This window comes from Budorcas taxicolor, chromosome 5, assembly GCF_023091745.1.
Source record: "Budorcas taxicolor isolate Tak-1 chromosome 5, Takin1.1, whole genome shotgun sequence".
Classification (NCBI taxonomy): domain Eukaryota; kingdom Metazoa; phylum Chordata; class Mammalia; order Artiodactyla; family Bovidae; genus Budorcas; species Budorcas taxicolor.
The window spans coordinates 111,155,947-111,172,737 of record NC_068914.1 but is presented as its reverse complement, the minus strand read 5'-3'; the positions used below and the strand labels follow the sequence as shown (position 1 = coordinate 111,172,737).

Genomic DNA, 16,791 nt, shown 5'->3' with positions numbered 1-16,791 from the left:
TTCAAATGCAGAAGGCTAAAACCCTGAATTGGCTTTTTTCCAGAGAATATCAGAAAAGTGGAAAAGCAGAGCACAAAAGCCGGCAGATTTTTGTTGGGGTACATGCTTAGGAATTTCCAGAGGGGTCCCTGAAGTCTGAGCACGCCTTGCGTATGTCAGCTTCCTTCCTCATGACCTTGTCACGGGCGGGATTCCTCACACTGGCTCCCGGCACTTGTACTCATGTCCATCGAGTCGGTGATGCCATCCAACCATCTCATCCTCTGTCATCTGCTACCTTAATTTCCCCTTGCCATGGAAGGCAATATATCCCCAGGTTCATGGTATTAGAATGTGGACATTTTGGTGGCGAGGGAGTGGGGTTCCATTATTCTGCCTACTACCCCGAGGCTCCCTCTCCTCTCAGGTGAGGTAACTCCAAGGTGAGTGTTCTTTGCAGACTCCAGAGTTCCCCAGGGAATTAAGCTCTAGTCATCCACGCTGGTCTCTGGCTTGACAGCACACCCTTTATTTCCTCTATGTCACTTTCTTAGTGTTCCCCTGGGTCCCCTCTCAAATATGCTACTTATATGAGAACATTCACAGAGTGGGTCAGCTTTTGGGGAGAACCAACAATGAGAGAGTGGAGAAACCCATGCTGGGGACAAATCCATAATCTGCAAAATGGGACCAAGAACCTCTGATGACCTCAGGTGTTTGTGGACTCCAGAAAGGAAGGGATAGGTTAGAATGTGTTGGGACCTGTGGTGGATATAGAGGCCCCTGGGGAGAAGGTCAGTGCTGAGACCACAGTCTAAAAAGACCTCAGGGAGTAGCTGGGCAGGAAAACAACTGGTGGATGTTGGATCCTGGAGCCTAGAGTGAGGTAATCCTAAACCCCTGAGTTTGTCAGGAAGCATTCCTGGTGAGTGGCTGCCTGCAAGTGCCGAAAACCACAGACGTACTGTCTGTCCTTTCAGACTGCCTTTTAAAAGATTTGTTGTCAACTCTTTGTCTTGTCTGTGCAGCCCTGGTTTGGAGAATTGTTCTGCATTCCCCTCCAAGGAACTTTATTTCTGGGGTGTTGAGGTGTATAAGCCATGTCTGACTTTGGACCTTCACAAATGCATTTGACGACACCAAAGTGAGACATACCTGCTGAACAGCTGGGCCCAAATACGTTGTCAGCAGCGCAGATTTCACAGGCTGTTCCACTGAATCCTTCCTGCAGGACACCACAGGGGAGCGTGTTAGACTCAAGCAATCTGTGTTACCCATGAAGACCATAGATTTCTGACTATCTGGTCAGCATTCATTTCTTAAATGGATCTTCCCTTTGTGCCTGTCCTGAAATTCTCTTTCTTCTTTGCTCTTTTTTGTGTTATAATTTGTACATTCATTCCTTGACTCAGTCTGGAGCTGAGTCTGGAGCTCTTCTGAAGAAAGTTGCTTCAAAGGTGTAACTAGAGAATCAACAGTGATGGCCACATCCTAAATCCACCCAAGGGTGAAATGAATACATTCTCAGTTTTGCATTTCTAAAGACAGTTGAGCTCAGTTCTTTTCAGAGGATTTCTTTGTATTCCCATAGTGTAAGGCTTGAAGCTTACAAAAAGTCCCTTTCATGGGATAGCAAAGAAATTCCTCAATTGGCAGACCAAGCGCTCACCTACAGGTCTGAGTACAACTCCAAAGACTAGTCTGCTAATAGCGGTGACTTTAAAGGGTAACAATGACACAATTTCTAGAGCCCTGCATTGTTCTCATCTCAGTTTTTCAACAAGTATAACTGCTTCAGTATTATTATTAAATTCATTTTACAGATGGATTCACTTAAGGCTGAGCAGTTAACTGACTTGCTCTAAGGTCCCCCAGCCTGTAACGTGACATTTTACTGCCCACTGCATACACTTCCCCCACCCACCCCCACTAACACCGCTGCTTCTTAGAGTCTTCACCCAGTGCGTGTTTACAGAGGGACAACAGGTAAGGAGAAAGCAGAGTCAGGAAGGAGGAGAACACTGTTTTGAACTTACTTGGCATAAGCAGCTTCCATTTCCTTCCATACCTTCAGCACAACGGCCCCGGCCACTGCAGGGGGACCTCGCTCCTCCTGGGCACTCTGGGGAATCAAAGGGCAGATATATTCATTTGAACTTGCACACAACAAGCATTCTGCAAAGATGCATGAAGCATCTGCTAGGTGCCAGGGATAAGAAATAATTGAAGACCCTGCAGGCATCATCTAGGCTTACATAGGGGACAGGAGAGAACCACAATGTAGTTAGGGACTGTACTAGGACCCGTCAGACCTTTTGCCCTTTCTTAAGCATTTGGTGTTCACTTTATAATCAACTAATTAACTCATCTCCATTACAACCCCCAGGGTTTTATGCTTCTTAGGCCGCTGGGAGGTGATGAGTCAGTGGGTCTTTGCATGGGGATGGTTATGTTGTGTATGGGTGGGGCACCAGGCAGGGTCCATTGTGCTTCAGCCAGGGCCTGCTGTGAACAAGCTTAGCAAGGAGTGAGTGTCTGGACATTTAAGTGGACCAAGATGTGCTTCAGAGGAAAGCGCAGCACTGGGCAGCTGGTGGAAGGCCAGCTGTCCTGCCCACATGGAGCTTATATTCTAGATTTCAATTAACACTGGGGACACAAGATCAAAAGGTATACTCTGTAACTTCAGGATGATCTCAGTCTAATGCTTTCATTTAGAAATTATTTTTCATCAGAATATAGCAGGAATGAGAGAGGAGACATTGCCACAAATCTTAGAGACATTAAAAGGATAATAAGCAGATACTAGAAACAACTTTATGCCAATAAACTTGACAATGTAGATGAGATGAATAAGTTCATTGTTCTAAACTACCAAAGATCTTCCCTGGTGGCTCAGGTGGTAAAGAATCTGCCTGCAATTTGGGAGACCTGAGTTCAGTCCCTGGAGAAGGAAATGGCAACCCACTTCAGTATTCTTGCTTGGGAAGTCCTGTGGACAGAGGAGCCTGGCAGGCTACAGTCCATGGGGTCGCAAAGAGTTGGACATGACTGACTAACACACACACACACCAGAGATCATTCAAGTGAAAATAGATAACCTGAATATTCTTGTATCTATTTAAGAAATTTAATTTGAAGTTAAAATCCTCACCACAAGGAAAACTCCATGCTGATGGATTCCCAGTGAATATTATCTCAAACTTAAGGAAGAAATCATATCAATAATAAAAAAACTCTTCTAAAAAGTTGAAGAAGAGAGAACACTTCCCAGTTCATTCTATACAATGAGCATTATTACTCTGATTCCCCAAACTGACAAATACATCACAAGAAAATTACAGACCAACATCCCTAATGAAGTGATGTGAAGTCGCTCAGTCATGTCCGACTCTGCGACCCCATGGACTGTAGCCTGCCAGGCTCCTCCGTCCGTGGGATTCTCTAGGCAAGAATACTGGAATAGGTTGCCATTTCCTTCTCCAGGGGATCTTCCCAACCCAGAGATTGAACCCAGGTCTCCTGCATTGTAGGCAGATGCTTTTACCGTCTGAGCCACTGGGGAAGTCCTACATAGATGCAAATTCTTTAAAATCTAGAACAAATATTGAACATTAAAAAATTGAAAACAAAATTATGCCCACTGAATCCAATGGTACACAAAACATCATACATCATGGTCAGTGCAGTAAGGTAAGAAAAAAAGACTCAAAATGGATACAGATTGGAAAAGAAATGAAAATTTTCTTGATTCTCAGACAATATGATTTTCCACATAGAAAATTCAAAACAATCTCCAAAAATTCATTAGAATTAATACATGAATTTATAAGTTCTCAGGACACAAGGACACATAAACAAAAATCAATTACATTTCTATAAACTAACATGAAACTGCTGATGACTGAAATAAAAGTATATAAGTAAGCTTAACAACAAAGGCACAACTCAGGTGTGACTACAACAAGAACTGTGCAAAATCTGTAAGATGAAATCTATAAAACACTGACAAAAATAATTTAAAAATCTCAGTTACACTGTGGTTATGGATTAAAAGAGTCAATATTTTAGGTTGTCCCTAAACTGATATATAGATTCATTGTAATTTTAGTTAAAATCCTAGCAGGAGTTTTTGGGTAGAAATTGATAAACTGATTCTAGACTCTATAGGAAAAGTGAAAGAACTAGCGTAACCAAGTTAATTTTGAAAATGACCAAATTGGAAGATTTACACTACTTAATTTCAAGACTTACTATAAAGATACAGTAATCAGGATAGTGTGCTAAGGTGAAGGCATAAACACATAGATCAATGGAGCAGAATAGAATCCAGAAATAGATCCACATATTGATGATTAATTTATTTTATACAAGGGCCCAAAGGCAACGATGCTGGAATCATGAGATATTTGTATAAAAAGAAATGAACTTTGATTCAGACCACGAGTCACATGCTAAAGTTAACTTGTAGTGGATGATGGACCTAAAAGTAATGCCTAAAACTACAAAGCTTCTAGGAGGAAATATAGAAGAAAATCTTTGTGATATTAGATTAGGCAAAGACTTCTAGATGTGATACAAAAAGCAATTTTTCAAAAAGCAATATTTCAAAGAAAAATTGAAATATTTGATATCACCAAACTTAAGAACACTTGCTCCTCAAAAGGTACTGTTTGGAGAGTGAAAAGACAAGCCACAGACTTTGAGAAAACATTTATTAATCATATACCAAATAAAAGACATATCTCAAATAGTTAAAGGACTCTCAAAACTCAGTAGTAAGAAAACAACCTGAATGATACATTGATAGCAAATAAGCACACGAACCATGGAAATTAAAACAAACTGCAATAAAATACTTCTGATCAGAATGGCTGAGATTAAGAAAAAAATCTGATTATACCAAGTGCTATCAATGATACCAAGCAATTTGAACTTTCACATGTTGTTGGTGGGAATGAAAAAATGATGCAGACACTTTGGAAGAGTCTGGCAGTTCTTATAAAGTTAAAATACATTCAATATACAATCCAGGACTCCCACTTCTAAGTATTTACTCTCAAGTGAAATGAAAACTAATGTTTACACTAAAACCTGTACATGAATGTTCATAGCAGCTTTATTCTTAGTTGCACCAAATTGGAAACCCAAATGTCTTTCAGCTGGTGAAGAGATGAACTGGGTAGACGATGGTGGACTATGAAACATTAGAAAAGAATGAACTGCTGACCTTGTAACATGGATGAATCTCAAACGCATATGCTAAGTGAGAGAAACCAGACTCACAAAGGTACGTACTGTATGATTCCAATCACAGGACACAAGGCACAGAAAACAGATCAGTATTTGCCAGGGGTTGGGGGTAGAGGGAGAACGTGACCACAAAAAGTATTTTGGGGAATGACCTAGCTGTTCTCTATCTTGATTGTGGTCCTTGTTACACAACTGTTTAGGTTCATCAAAGTGTGTATAACTTTACACCAAAAAAGGAGAATTTTACTGTAGCTAAATTATGACATAAGCATAAGTGAAAAATCCTTTAGCGTATCATGTTCTTCAATGACAGATTTGGAAAAAGTAGTCAATGTCCCTATAAATAATTAAACTTTACTTCCACGTAGAGGGGAGTCTACTTCCATAGTTTATACTCACTGGAAAGGAAAACAAATTAAGAACCTACAGCCAGAAAGGGCTGCTTTTAAACACATGGTAAACTGGAAAAGGTCAGTTTTCATTCCAATCCCAAAGAAAGGCAATGCCAAAGAATGCTCAAACTACCACACAATTGCACTCATCTCACACACTAGTAAAGTAATGCTCAAAATTCTCCAAGCCAGGCTTCAGCAACACGTGAACTATGAACTTCCTGATGTTCAAGCTGGTTTTAGAAAAGGCAGAGGAACCAGAGATCAAATTGCCAACATCCGCTGGATCATGGAAAAAGCCAGAGAATTCCAGAAAAACATCTCTTTCTGCTTTATTGACTATGCCAAAGCCTTTGACTGTGTGGATCACAATAAACTGTGGAAAATTCTGAAAGAGATGGGAATACCAGACCACCTGACCTGCCTTTTGAGAAATCTGTATGCAGGTCAGGAAGCAACAGTTAGAACTGGACATGGAACAACAGACTGGTTCCAAACGTCAAGGCTGTATATTGTCACCCTGCTTATTTAACTTATATGCAGAGTACGTCCTGAGAAATGCTGGGCTGGACGAAGCACAAGCTGGAATCAAGATTGCCAGGAGAAATATCAATAAGCTCAGATATGCAGATGACACCACCCTTATGGCAGAAAGTGAAGAGGAACTCAAAAGCCTCTTGATGAAAGTGAAAGAGGAGAGTGAAAAAGTTGGCTTAAAGTCCAACATTCAGAAAACTAAGATTATGGCACCTGGTCCCATCACTTCATGGCAAATAGATGGGGAAACAGTGGAAACAGTGTCAGACTTTTTATTTTTGGGCTCCAAAATCACTGCGGATGGTGACTGCAGCCATGAAATTAAAAGACACTTACTCCTTGGAAGGAAAGTTGTGACCAACCTAGATAGCATATTCAAAAGCAGAGATATTACTTTGCCAACAAAGGTCCATCTAGTCAAGGCTATGGTTTCTCCAGTGGTCATGTATGGATGTGAGAGTTGGACTGTGAAGAAGGCTGAGCACCGAAGAATTGATGCTTTTGAACTGTGGTGTTGGAGAAGACTCTTGAGAGTCCCTTGGACTGCAAAGAGATCCAACCAGTCCATTCTGAAGGAGATCAGTCCTGGGTGTTCATTGGAAGGACTGATGCTAAAGCTGAAACTCCAATACTTTGGCCACCTCATGCGAAGAGTTGACTATTGGAAAAGACTCTGATGCTGGGAAGGATTGGGGGCAGGAGGAGAAGGGGACGACAGAGGATGAGATGCCTAGATGGCATCATCGACTCGATGTACATGAGTTTGAGTGAACTCCGGGAGTTGGTGATGGACAGGGAGGCCTCGTGTGCTGTGATTCATGGGGTTGCAAAGAATCAGACACGACTGAGCGACTGAACTGAAGTGGAACAATTTCCTACCTTCAACCTCTAAATTTTTTCATTTGAATACTTCAGTGTAGTTGTAAAAATATCCATGTTCAGGAGGTGTTTCTTCAGGTCCAAAACACCATTTAGCAAACCACTAGGCCAGATGTTGGTCCTAGAAAGACCAATATGACTTGTTTATCCTTTCTGTGCTGTCCTGTTTTATTATTATTGTTGGTGTTGTTGTTAGCAATTGAGACTCGGGTGGAATGCTAAGCACTGTATACATATTGCATCAGTGTATTTAATCTCCACAACTGTGAACTATTACTGTTCACCCTATGGAGTGGTTATATTCACCATTTTACCTATGAGGATACTGAGGAATTCATAGATAGGTCACCAGGCCTCTGGGCTCAGAGATAACGATTTACATGGGCCTGGTCTGACTTTAAGAACTTGTGATTGTGCTTCTCTGAATGAATTGCTTATAATTATTTTAAATGGCTTAAATATTTTATAAGTCATTCATTTAATGAATTAGTTAAACCTTCACTAAGTGCCCTCAATTATCTTCAAAGCTGGTAATGTTTCCTTCATGTCCTCAAGGGCCTGCGTGCAGGGAGGTGCTGATATGGCAACCTCAGTGCTTCAGGCTGATTTCTCAAGATGCCTCCTTCTCTGAAATGAGCAGCCTGATCCATGCAGGGCCCATTGAGTGTCTGCTTATGGCGGGGCTAAGGGTGCGTCGCCTGCTGGCTGGAATTGGCTGTCTCCAGGAGTCTTCCTGAGCCTAAGCATCACATGTTCTTCAGGGGACATGAGGCTTTCTCTGCAGCATGTTCCTCATTCTGGCCAGCCATCTCAGCTGGTGGCTTGTGACCCACCAGGCTAAAGGGCAAAGTGAATGCCTACTGTTATGGACTGGACATCTGTGTTCCCCAATTCATATGCTAATGCCCTGACCTCCAACGTGATTACACTAGGAGGCGAGGCTTTGGGACATCATTAAGTTTAAATGAGATCATGAGGGTGGGGACCCCATGATGAGTCTAGAGCCCTTATAACAGAAAGAGGGACCAGAGCTTTCTCTCTGCCATGTGAGGCTACAGAGAGAAGGCAGCCATCTGCAAGCCAGAAAGAACACCCTCCCTGGGAACCAAAAGCTGCTGGCATGGTGAACTTGGACTTCCAAGCCCCTAGAACTATGAGAAATAAATGTCTGTTGTTATGGTATTCTGTTAAAGCAACTTCAGCAGACCAACCGACTACTGTCCCCACATTTCTGAAGGGCAGGCCTTTGCTTTGACCTGAGGCATCAGGGTGACCCATGGGGTCCACAGAAAGGCAGACACTGGTGGGAAGAAAAATAATAAACCCAAGGGATCACAAACCATATAAAAAAATGAGATGCACAGAAATGTCCTACGTGGGGAGGTGGTTATCAGCTCAACAATAGATGGAGAGAACTTGTTGAATACATATTATTGCTAAGCAGTTTGCATGTATGCTCTCATTCTCACAGCTGTACAGGAAGCTCTCATCCTTGTCTTCCTTTCCAGGCTACAGATAACAAAACAGGCTCAGAGAGGTAAGTAACTTGCCCAAGATCACAGATCTGGTAAGTGTTGGAGTTGCCATTGCAATCAGGCCCAACTCAAGATTTTGAGTCCTTAACACCAAGCCAGAGTATACAAGATCAGTAGCTTAGAATATAAAACTAAACCAAGACACACCTCCTGAACTAAAGAGGCCAGCCAGTGATCTGAGAACCACAGAAACAGAACTGGTAAGGAGCATATTCTGAATGCCTACTATCCGCCAGGCACATCCTAGGTGCTTTATATGTACCAGCTCCCTTAGTCCTCAGCACCGCCTTTGGAGGTAGGCATAGTAGCACCAGAGCTTCCTAGGTGGCACTAGCGGTAAAGAACCAGCCTACCAATGCAGGAGACAAGAGAGTTCAATCCCTGGGTCTGGAAGATCCCCTGGAGAAGGGAATGGCAACCCATTCCTGTAATCTTGCCTGGATAATCTCACGGACAGGGAAGCCCGGCGGGCTACAGTCCATAGCGTCGCAAAGAGTCGGACATGACTGAAGCAGCTTAGCACCCATGCATATTTCCACTACCATCTCTGTTTTACAGATGAGAAAACTGAGACCAAAGGATTCATTTACCAGATAAAATATAGGATGCCAGTTAAATTTCAATTGCAGATAAACAATGAATAATTTTTTAGAATAAGCATGTCCCAAATACTGTATGCCTATTTGTTGTTTATCTGCAATTGACTTAACTGGGTATCCTCTAGTGTTATTTGATAAATCTGGCAAGTGGGCAGGGAAGGTAAGTAACTAGCAAGGTCTCAGAAGGAGAATGTGGTAAAGGCAATTTGACTTTAGTGATTACAACCTTTGTAAAGCCACATTACCTCTTAGTGCCAGGTTGGAACTAGGGGGGACTCTGGGGTCAAGGAATCAGCTCCAGGCAGGTGACAAGCTCCCAGCTAACAGTGGAAGCAAGTTTGTCAGGAGCAGGCTCGTTGAGGACAGGCTGCTTTCCCAGTAGCTGACTTGGCAACACAACCAGGTATTTGGGCAAGGAGACAGGAATGGGTTGTAGCTGGGGCTCTGCAGAAGATGGCCCTTGTTTCCTGTTCTGTTCTGCGGTTACTAGATGGCTCTCCTTGGGCAAGCTGCAAAAGGCCCCAAAGGCCCCAAAGGCCCAGGGTTCTCACCTGGACTCTCAGGTGTGTCTGTTTTGCATCCCTGTCTCTCAATCTGTGAGCTCCTTGTGGGTAGAGACTGGGTTTATCATGTAGGAGGCTATGAGCAGCATACAGCAGGGGCTCAAGAAATGCTTGAATTTTGTAAGTTGGCCAACCCTGGAAGGAACTCTGGAAAAAAGCTAGCAGGAGTGTGAGAGTATGGAGAATCCTCACCTGTTGTCCTATGTCAAATGTTTTAACAATTTGTGAAAACAACTTGTTTGGTTTTAAAATCAAATTTTAAAACTGTACATTTCTTTACTGCTTCTCAAGTCATTTTCTATTACCTCAGGTCCCTTCTGTGGTGTTGGAGAAGACTCTTGAGAGTCTCTTGGACTGCAAAGAGATCCAACTAGTCCATTCTAAAGGAGATCAGTCCTGGGTGTTCATTGGAAGGACTGATGCTAAAGCTGAAACTCCAATACTTTGGCCACCTCATGCGAAGAGTTGACTCATTGGAAAAGACTCTGATGCTGGAAGGGATTGGGGGCAGGAGGAGAAGGGGATGACAGAGGACGAGATGGTTGGATGGCATCACCGACTCGATGGACACGAGCTTGAGCAAGCTCCGGAGATGGTGAAGGACAGGGCAGCCTGGCATGTTGCAATCCATGGGATTGCGAAGAGTTGGACACGACTGAGCAACTGAACCAACAACAATAGGCCCTCATTAGGAAAAAAGTTGGTGAGGATTGACATTCTCAGCAACCACCCTTGAAAAAGCTCTTCTAACATTTGTTCTCAAGGCATGTTTCTGAAACTTGGGGGAGGGCTCAGGCAGCTGATAAAGCTATTTTCGGTCATTATCACATTTCCCTGTGATCACCACTGCTCTGAGGGTCTCACATCGTGACTTTGCTCACGCAGGAGGCTTACCCAGACAAGGTGTCAGCAAATCATCAGACGTTCTGTTCTTTCAAAGGCAGATAATGAACTTCCTGGCCAGCAAGAGGCCAGGGACCTCCCTGTAACTTTATCTCTCAAGGAACTCCAGAGGCGGCCACTTGTGCCACTGTCTTTGTTTCAAAGCCTGCTGCACAGTGCTAGACAGAGACTCTGTCCTGGTTTGTAAAAATGGTGAATATTCCACTGACAGCTCTAGCTGGAATTGTCTGCCTGGGAAACTGATGTGAAACTAGCTTCCTCGTGTGAACTCAGTGTGAATTTGTCACTCACAGCCAAGAAGGACATGCCTCACAGAGTGTTTTCAAATCCACGTAGTCCATTATTTGCAACCCAGGCAGTGAATGGCAGGAAACATACAAGAGGAAAGGATAAGAAGTCTGAAGATGCAGTGACACGACGCAAAAAAATAAATGTGCCTAATTTGATGACATTGACTTCACAAAGCATCAAGGCCATTTCTATATTAAATAATCAGATGGAAACAATTGAGTTTCTGTGTAACCCTACACCCACATTGTTTTTCTGATGCTCTTGAGATTTTGCAAAAATCTGCTAAAGTTCATAATAGGATAAAAAAGAACTGGGATGTTCAAATTGAAACATCCATTTCCTCTGAAACAGAATATTGGTTGTTCAAATGTGATTAAGTTTCAAGGTTAAAAATGTTTTTGTGCTTATCAGAAGAGACTCCCATACACAGTTTTGATAAGGCTGTACAAGTTTTAATGAGGGAGAAGCAAGGTAACCCTGAGTAGAAACATCTTCCTGACATCAGGATGACATATTTCTCCCCCCGAGGAGAATTCCTGCCCTATTCCTAATTTTAGAAGATGAATCAGTTCTTTCTGTGTGCTTTTCTTTGTTTTCTAAGTTTTCAGAGTTTATCATTGAATTATCTAATTTTGCATAAGGCACTATGAAAATAATTTAAAAGGTAACCCAGAGGTGTTGACTGTGAATGTCTTTGTCAATGGCATTGAGAAGGAAGTGGATTCAGCCCTTGCCTTGGAAAGAAGCCTGTTCCAGGGCTTGTACTTCCTCAAAAAGAAGGATGGACATATGTCAGTGGCTCTGAAATGGCCTTATCCTTTCAGCAATGTAAAGCAATAATCAAGATCTCACTTGTCATCACTGCAAAATGGGAGAGGTGAAATACACAGCCAAGTAGAGCATTTATCTCTTTCCTGAGCCAAAGGAAGGAAGCCTTTTGAGATGTTTGGTATGTTTGGAAGATGAAGATAAACGGGAGTGCCCTTCTGCCCCAATGAGAGAACAGCAGAAAAATATCCTGACCTTGGTTTCCACATTTTACTTCTCTGGCCTTGAGACCTATCACAAGGAAAGGCCTGAACATTCAAGGAAATCTGTGACTCCTTCTATTGTAGGTGCAAATATTGCCACAATTTCGGTATAGCAGTGTGATGCATGAAACCCACCAGAGATTTTGAATCCTGTTGACTGTTTTATGAATACCTCACTGTTTAAAAGGAGCTCAGAGAAAGGGAGTCATTTTAGTTGCCTTTCATGATCAGAGGTCTGTTTGACTCTGATTCTCTCGTTCATTCATTCATAAAATGTTTACACAAAGCTTTCTTTGTGTCGTAGACTCTACTAAGTACTTTTGCCTATATTGATGTTTTAAAATCCCTCTTAGAGTTTTGTAAGGTAGGATTCTACCCTCATTTGATAGCTATGGAGACTGCTGGAGAAGCAGCAAATCATTTGCCCAAATTAGCGATGAGGGGAATAGGTTCAAACCTCAAACTTCTGGTAGCGGGCCCTGGGTTCTTTTGCTCTCTGGGCTGTGGTCTGTTATTCACTAGACTGGATATGTTCACTTTCACTACTGCTTCTTAGACAAAGCCTTTTCTTGTCTACTGTGTGTCTAATTAACTTAAGATCACATTAGTTTCTGTGGATTAGAAATAGAAAAGCAAATAAAAAATTCAATTTTATCAGGATGATTCTGTGAACTGGATGTGACCATGACCCCATTTGGTGCTTAAAAGAAAGTTCATGACATCTGGATGTCTGGGTTAATTGCTTCATTCTGATGTGACCAACTCCTAGAACACAAAGAGCCAACATGTTAAGGTGAAACAGAGCAGAATGGTTAACAGAGAAGGGCCAGGGTACCCTAAACCCCAAACCCTGAGCTTCCCAGGGTAAGGAGCATGATCCAGAAATTGACTGAGAGGGCTGAAGGGACCTACCAAACAGAAAAAAAATTAGAATGCTCAACACCACTAATTATCAGGAAAATGCACATCAAAACCGCAATGACATGTCACCTCACACCTGCCACTATGGTTATCATCAAAAAGAACACAGCCAACAAATGTTGGAAGGATGTGGAGAAAAGGCAACCTTTGTACACTGTTGGTGGGAATGTAAATTGGCGTAGCCACCGTGGAAAACATTTTGGAGGTTCCTCAAAAAACTAAAATTAAAACTACCATAGTGAAGTAGCTTAGTAGTGTCTGACTCTTTGTGACCCCATGGACTGTAACCTGCCAGGCTCCTCCGTCCATGGGATTCTCCAGGCAAGAATACTGGAGTGGGTTGCCATTTCCTTCTCCAGGGGGATCTTCCCGACCCAGGGATCGAACTCGGGTCTCCCACATTGAAGGTAGATTCTTTACTGTCTAAGCCACCAGGGAACTACCATATGATCCAACAATTCCATTCCTGTGTATATATTTGAAAGAGATATGCACTCCAATATTCATATCAGCATTACTTACAATTGCCAAGATAATATATTAAAGCAACCCAAGATTCCATCAACTGATGAATGGATAAAGAAGACGTGGTATATATAATGGAATATGACTCAGTCATAAAAAAAGAATGAAATGTTGCCATTTGGAACAACATGGATAAACTTGGAGGGTATTATGCTAAGTGAAATAAGTCAGAGAAAGACAAATATTGTATGATGCTTATATAGGGGGTTTAAAAATGTAACAAACTAGTCAGTATAAGCAACCTCACAGATATAGAGAATGAAGTAGTGGTTACCTGTGGGAGAGAAGGAAGGGAGAGGGGCAAATATTAAAGTAGGAGATGAAGAGGTACAAACTATTTGGTGCAAAATAAGCTACAAGGATATGCTGTACAACACAGGGAATGTAGACAGTATTTTACAAGTGGAGTGTAAACTTTAAAAATTGTGAATCACTGTATTGTATACCTGTAACTTATATTATTATACAACTGTATACACTGTATTGTATACCTGTAACTTACATTATTACACAACAATTACAATTAATAAAACCATGGGAACAAATAAAAAATACTTGTAGAAAAAAAGAGAAATTAGAAATATACTCGGAAGTCCTTTTTTTTTTTTTAAGACAAATTCTGCTCCAGGCAGTGGGACAGAGTAGAAAGTGAGCAGACTTTGGTGACAGGCAGCCCTGAACTTGAAGTTGCTTCATCTACTGACTCCAAAGAGAGAGGCAAGAGACAATCTTTAAATTGTATTTCTCATAGGCAGGATGGGGATATGAAAGTGTAACTTAAAGATGTGTCTTAAGAATTAAATCAGATTATATAGGCCAACTACTTCTCTAGTACCTAATGTCAGCAGTATTGAGTAAATTGAAATTATTTTTCATTTAATCACTAGTTTAAAAAAAACAGGCAATATTATGCACATAATATGGGCTCAACTATTTACAAGCAATATGGGGCGGGGGGCGGGGGGAAGGAACAAGGAAATAAGCCAAAGTATTTATAGTTTTCTATGTGTGATAGAATACAAGTCACTATTTTTTCCTCTTTCTTTATACCTTTCTAAATTCTACAAGCTATGTACAGTTTGCTCATGTTATTTTAATGAGAAAACACAAAGCAAAAGAGAACTAATCTCTCCCTTTAAGTAGATCCTTAAGATGTTTTCATTACATCTTAGAAGATGGAAAGTGATGGTAAATTCATGAATAAAAATGCCTGATTTTTACTATCCTTCCCTCTCCAAAAGGGATCTCATGTAATTAGCATGTCTGCGGTCAGGGGCAGTGGCCAGGAGGAGACACCCCGCGTCCGAGGTCAGGGGCGGCGGCCGAGAGGAGCTACCCCACGTCCGAGGCCAGTGGTGGCCGGGAGGAGACACCCCACGTCCGAGATCAGGGGCAGCCAGGAGAAGCCACCTCGCGCCCGGGGCCAGGGGCGGTGACCTTGAGGAGCCATCCAGAGCCCGAGGCCAGGGGCAGCAGCTGGGAGGAGCCATCCACGCCCGAGGCCAGGGCCGGCAGCCAGGAGGAGCAACCCGAGGAGAGGTGGCTGCGCAGGCACAGGAAGGCCTAGAGGAGCTATCCCACGATGAAGGTCAGGAACGGCGGCGGTAAGGAGATATCCCTCATCCAAGGTAAGGAGCAGCAGCTGTGCTTTGCTGGAGCAGCCGTGAAGAGATACCCCATGCCAAGGAAAGAGAAACCCAAGTAAGATGGTAGGTGTTGCAAGAGGCCATCAGAGGGCAGACACACTGAAACCATACTCACAGAAAACTAGTCAATCTAATCACACTAGGGCCACAGCCTTGTCTAACTCAATGGAACCAAGCCATGCCCGCGGGGCAACCCAAGACGGGCGGGTCATGGTGGAGAGGCCTGACAGAATGTGGTCCACTGGAGAAGGGAATGGCAAGCCACTTCAGTATTCTTGCCTTGAGAACCCCATGAACAGTAGGAAAAGGCAAAATGATAGGATACCAAAAGAGGAACTCCCCAGGTCATTAGGTGCCCAATATGCTACTGGAGATCAGTGGAGAAATAACTCCAGAAAGAATGAAGGAATGGAGCCAAAGCAAAAACAATACCCAGTTGTGGATGTGACTGGTGATAGAAGCAAGATCCGATGCTGTAAAGAGCAATATTGCATAGGAACCTGGAATGTCAGGTCCATGAAAAAAAGGCAAATTGGAAGTGGTCAAACAAGAGATGGCAAGGGTGAAAGTCAACATTCTAGGAATCAGCGAACTAAAATGGACTGGAATGGGTGAATTTAACTCAGATGACCATTACATCTACTACTGCAGGCAGGAATCCCTCAGAAGAAGTGGAGTAGCCATCATGGTCAACAAAAGAGTCCAAAATGCAGTACTTGGATGCAGTCTCAAAAATGACAGAATGATCTCTGTTCGTCTCCAAGGCAAACCATTCAACATCACAGTTATCCAAGTCTATGCCCCAACCAGTAATGCTGAAGAAACTGAAGTTGACCGGTTTTATGAAGACCTACAAGATCTTTTAGAACTAACACCCAAAAAAGATGTCCTTTTCATTATACGGGACTGGAATGCAAAAGTAGGAAGTCAAGAAACACCTGGAGTAACAGGCAAATTTGGCCTTGGAATGCGGAATGAAGCAGGGCAAAGACTAACAGAGTTTTGCCAAGAAAATGCACTGGTCATAGCAAACACCCTCTTCCTACAACACAAGAGAAGACTCTACACATGGACATCACCAGATGGTCAACACCGAAATCAGATTGATTATATTCTTTGCAGCCAAAGATGGAGAAGCTCTATACAGTCAACAAAAACAAGACCAGGAGCTGACTGTGGCTCAGATCATGAACTCCTTTTTGCCAAATTCAGACTCAAATTGAAGAAAGTAGGGAAAACCACTAGACCATTTAGGTATGACCTAAATCAAATCCCTTATGATTATACAGTGGAAGTGAGAAATAGATTTAAGGGTCTAGATCTGATAGATAGAGTGCCTGATGAACTGTGGAATGAGGTTCGTGACATTGTACAGGAGACAGGGATCAAAACCATCCCCATGGAAAAGAAATGCAAAGAAGCAAATGGCTGTCTGGGGAGGGCTTACAAATAGCTGTGAAAAGAAGAGAGGCAAAAAGCAAAGGAGAAAAGGAAAGATATATGCATCTGAATGCAGAGTTCCAAAGAATAGCAAGGAGAGATAAGAAAGCCTTCTTCAGCGATCAATGCAAAGAAATAGAAGAAAACAACAGAATGGGAAAGACTAGAGATCTCTTCAAGAAAATTAGAGATACCAAGGGAACATTTCATGCAAAGATGGGCTTGATAAAGGACAGAAATGGTATGGACCTAACAGAAGCAGAAGATATTAAGAAGAGGTGGCAAGAATACATGGAA

At 42.4% G+C, this 16,791-nt stretch overlaps 1 protein-coding gene across 1 annotated transcript in view; it reads right to left on the bottom strand.

The window, feature by feature from the left end:
* STAB2 (stabilin 2) overlaps nt 1–16,791 on the bottom strand; it is a 174,069-nt gene that overhangs the window by 147,915 nt on the left and 9,363 nt on the right. The window contains exons 4-5 of the mRNA XM_052640296.1: nt 2,016–2,101; nt 1,135–1,204 (exon numbers count right to left, since the gene is read on the bottom strand). Coding sequence (XP_052496256.1) covers nt 1,135–1,204; nt 2,016–2,101 — 156 coding nt within the window. The remainder of the gene's footprint in view (nt 1–1,134; nt 1,205–2,015; nt 2,102–16,791) is intronic.